Source organism: Ambystoma mexicanum, chromosome 4q (genome assembly GCF_040938575.1).
Source record: "Ambystoma mexicanum isolate Mex_15411 chromosome 4q, UKY_AmexF1_1, whole genome shotgun sequence".
NCBI classification, from domain to species: Eukaryota; Metazoa; Chordata; class Amphibia; order Caudata; family Ambystomatidae; genus Ambystoma; species Ambystoma mexicanum.
In genome coordinates, this window is record NC_090928.1 from 1310908301 (window position 1) to 1310910477 (window position 2177).

A 2177-nucleotide genomic window follows, 5' to 3' on the forward strand; every position below is an offset into this window, starting at 1 on the left:
CTTCATTACCTGCCCCATTAGCTCCATTACCTGCTCTATTAGCACCATTACCTGCTCTATGAGAACAATTACCTGCTCTATTAGCTCCATTTCCAGCTCTATTACCTGCTCTATTACCTGTTCTACTAGCTCCATCGCCTGCTCTATTATCTCTATTACCTGATCTATTAGCACCATTACCTGCTCTATTAGCTCCATTACCTGCTTTACTGGCACCATTGCCTGCTATATTAGCCCCATTACCTGCTCTATTAGCCCAATTACCTGCTCTATTAACCCCATTACCTGATCTATTAGCACCATTACCTGCTCTATTAGCTCCATTACCTGCTTTACTGGCACTATTGCCTGCTCTATTAGCCCCATTACCTGCTCTATTAGCCCAATTATCTGCTCTATTATACCCATTACCTGCTCCATTACCTCCTCTATTAGCTCCATTACCTGCTCCATTAGCTCCATTACCTGCTCTATTACCTGCTCTAGAAGCTCAATTACCTGCTCTATTAACTGCTCTATTAGCTCTATTAACTGCTGTATCACCTGCTCTATTAGCTCCATAACCTGCTCTTTTAGCTCCATTACCTGCTCGTTTAGTTCCATTACCTGCTCTATTAGCTCCAGTACTTGCTCGTTTAGCTCCATTAACTGCTCTATTACCTGCTCTATTAGCACCAGTACCTGCTTGTTTAGCTCCAGTACTTGCTCGTTTAGCTCCAGTACCTGCTTTACTAGCCCAATTACCTGCTCTATTAGCCCCATTACCTGCTCTATTAGCACCAATACCTGTTCTATTAGCTCTATCCGCTCCATTGCCTGCTCTATTAGCTCCATTACTTGACCTATTAGCTCCATTACCTGCTCTATTAGCTCTATTACCTTCTCTATGGGAACCATTACCTGCTCTATTAGCTCCATTGCCTGCTCCATTAGCTGCATTACCTGGTCTATTACCTGCTCTATTAGCTATATAACCTGCTCTATTAGCTCTATTACCTGCTCTATTAGCCCATTACCTGTTCTATTAGCTCAATTGCCTGCTCTATTGGCTCCATTACCTGCTCTATTGCCTGCTCTATTAGCTCCATTGCCTGCTCCATTAGCTACATTACCTGGTCTATTACCTGCTCTATTAGCTCTATAGCCTGCTCTATTAGCTCTATTACCTGCTCTATTAGCCCATTAGCTGTTCTATTAGCTCAATTGCCTGCTCTATTGGCTCCATTACCTGCTCTATTGCCTGCTCTATTAGCTCCATTACCTGCTCTATTAGCCCCATTACCTTCTCTATTAGCCCCATTACCTGCTCTATTAGCTCAATTACCTGCTCCATTAGCTCTATTACCGGCTCTATTACCTCCAGTACCTGCTCTTAATTCTGCTCTATTAGCTCGATTGCCTATTCTATTAGCTCTATTCCATGCTCTATTAGCTCCATTAACTGCTCTATTACCTGCTCTATTAGCTCCATGGCCTGCTCGTTTAGCTCCAGTACCTGCTCTATTAGCTCCATTACCTGCTCTATTACCTGATCTATTACCTCGCCAGTCCCTCCCATGTGTAGCCTCACACATGTTCTCCTATTACCTCTGAATATCATGGTTTCTTTTTTTTAAGGTTCATCTACAGACGATGTCCTGAGCACAATGTATCATATCCGGTTAATCGCTTTTTTAGGCCCATCGGTGACGGGCAGATCAGTGCTGCTTCACCCGTGATCAGTACAACGAGGTCTTTTTAACCCCCCCCCAAAGTCGAGGCATTAGTTGGGGTGCAGAAATGTTGGGAAGTTTCAAAAGACACATCTTGTTTTTCATTGTTGCTCGCACCCAACGCTAAAGGGTTAATGATCAGACAAAGGGGTCCGAATTGCCATGGGGGTGGTGTTAAATACCCTGCATGTTCATTGCACCTATACAAATCTCTTGACCCCCTCATACACCCTGGACCTCCCCATACACAAACCACTTTACCCCCATACACCCTGTACCTCCCCATACACAAACCTCTTTACCCCATACACCCTGACCCTCACCCCGTACACAAACCTCTTGGCCCCCCCATATACCCTGGACCTGCCCATACACAAACCTCTTTACCCCCCTACACCCTCTACCTCCCTATACACAAACCTCTTTAACCCATATACCCTGGCCCTCACACCATTCACAAACCTC

General features: G+C 44.8%; 1 protein-coding gene across 1 annotated transcript; it reads right to left on the bottom strand.

Moving 5' to 3' along the window:
• Nucleotides 1–225: 225 nt before the first annotated feature.
• On the bottom strand, nucleotides 226–939 carry LOC138467401 (uncharacterized protein PF3D7_1120000-like). Its single transcript, XM_069607351.1, has one exon. It carries the CDS (start codon nucleotides 937–939, stop codon nucleotides 226–228), a length of 714 nt encoding a protein of 237 aa, XP_069463452.1.
• Nucleotides 940–2177: the final 1238 nt, after the last annotated feature.

Bases quoted from the DNA above. Each gene is read 5' to 3' on its own strand.
- LOC138467401 (XM_069607351.1), bottom strand. From the start codon at position 939: ATGCAGCTAATGGAGCAGGCAATGGAGCTAATAGAGCAGGTAATGGTT.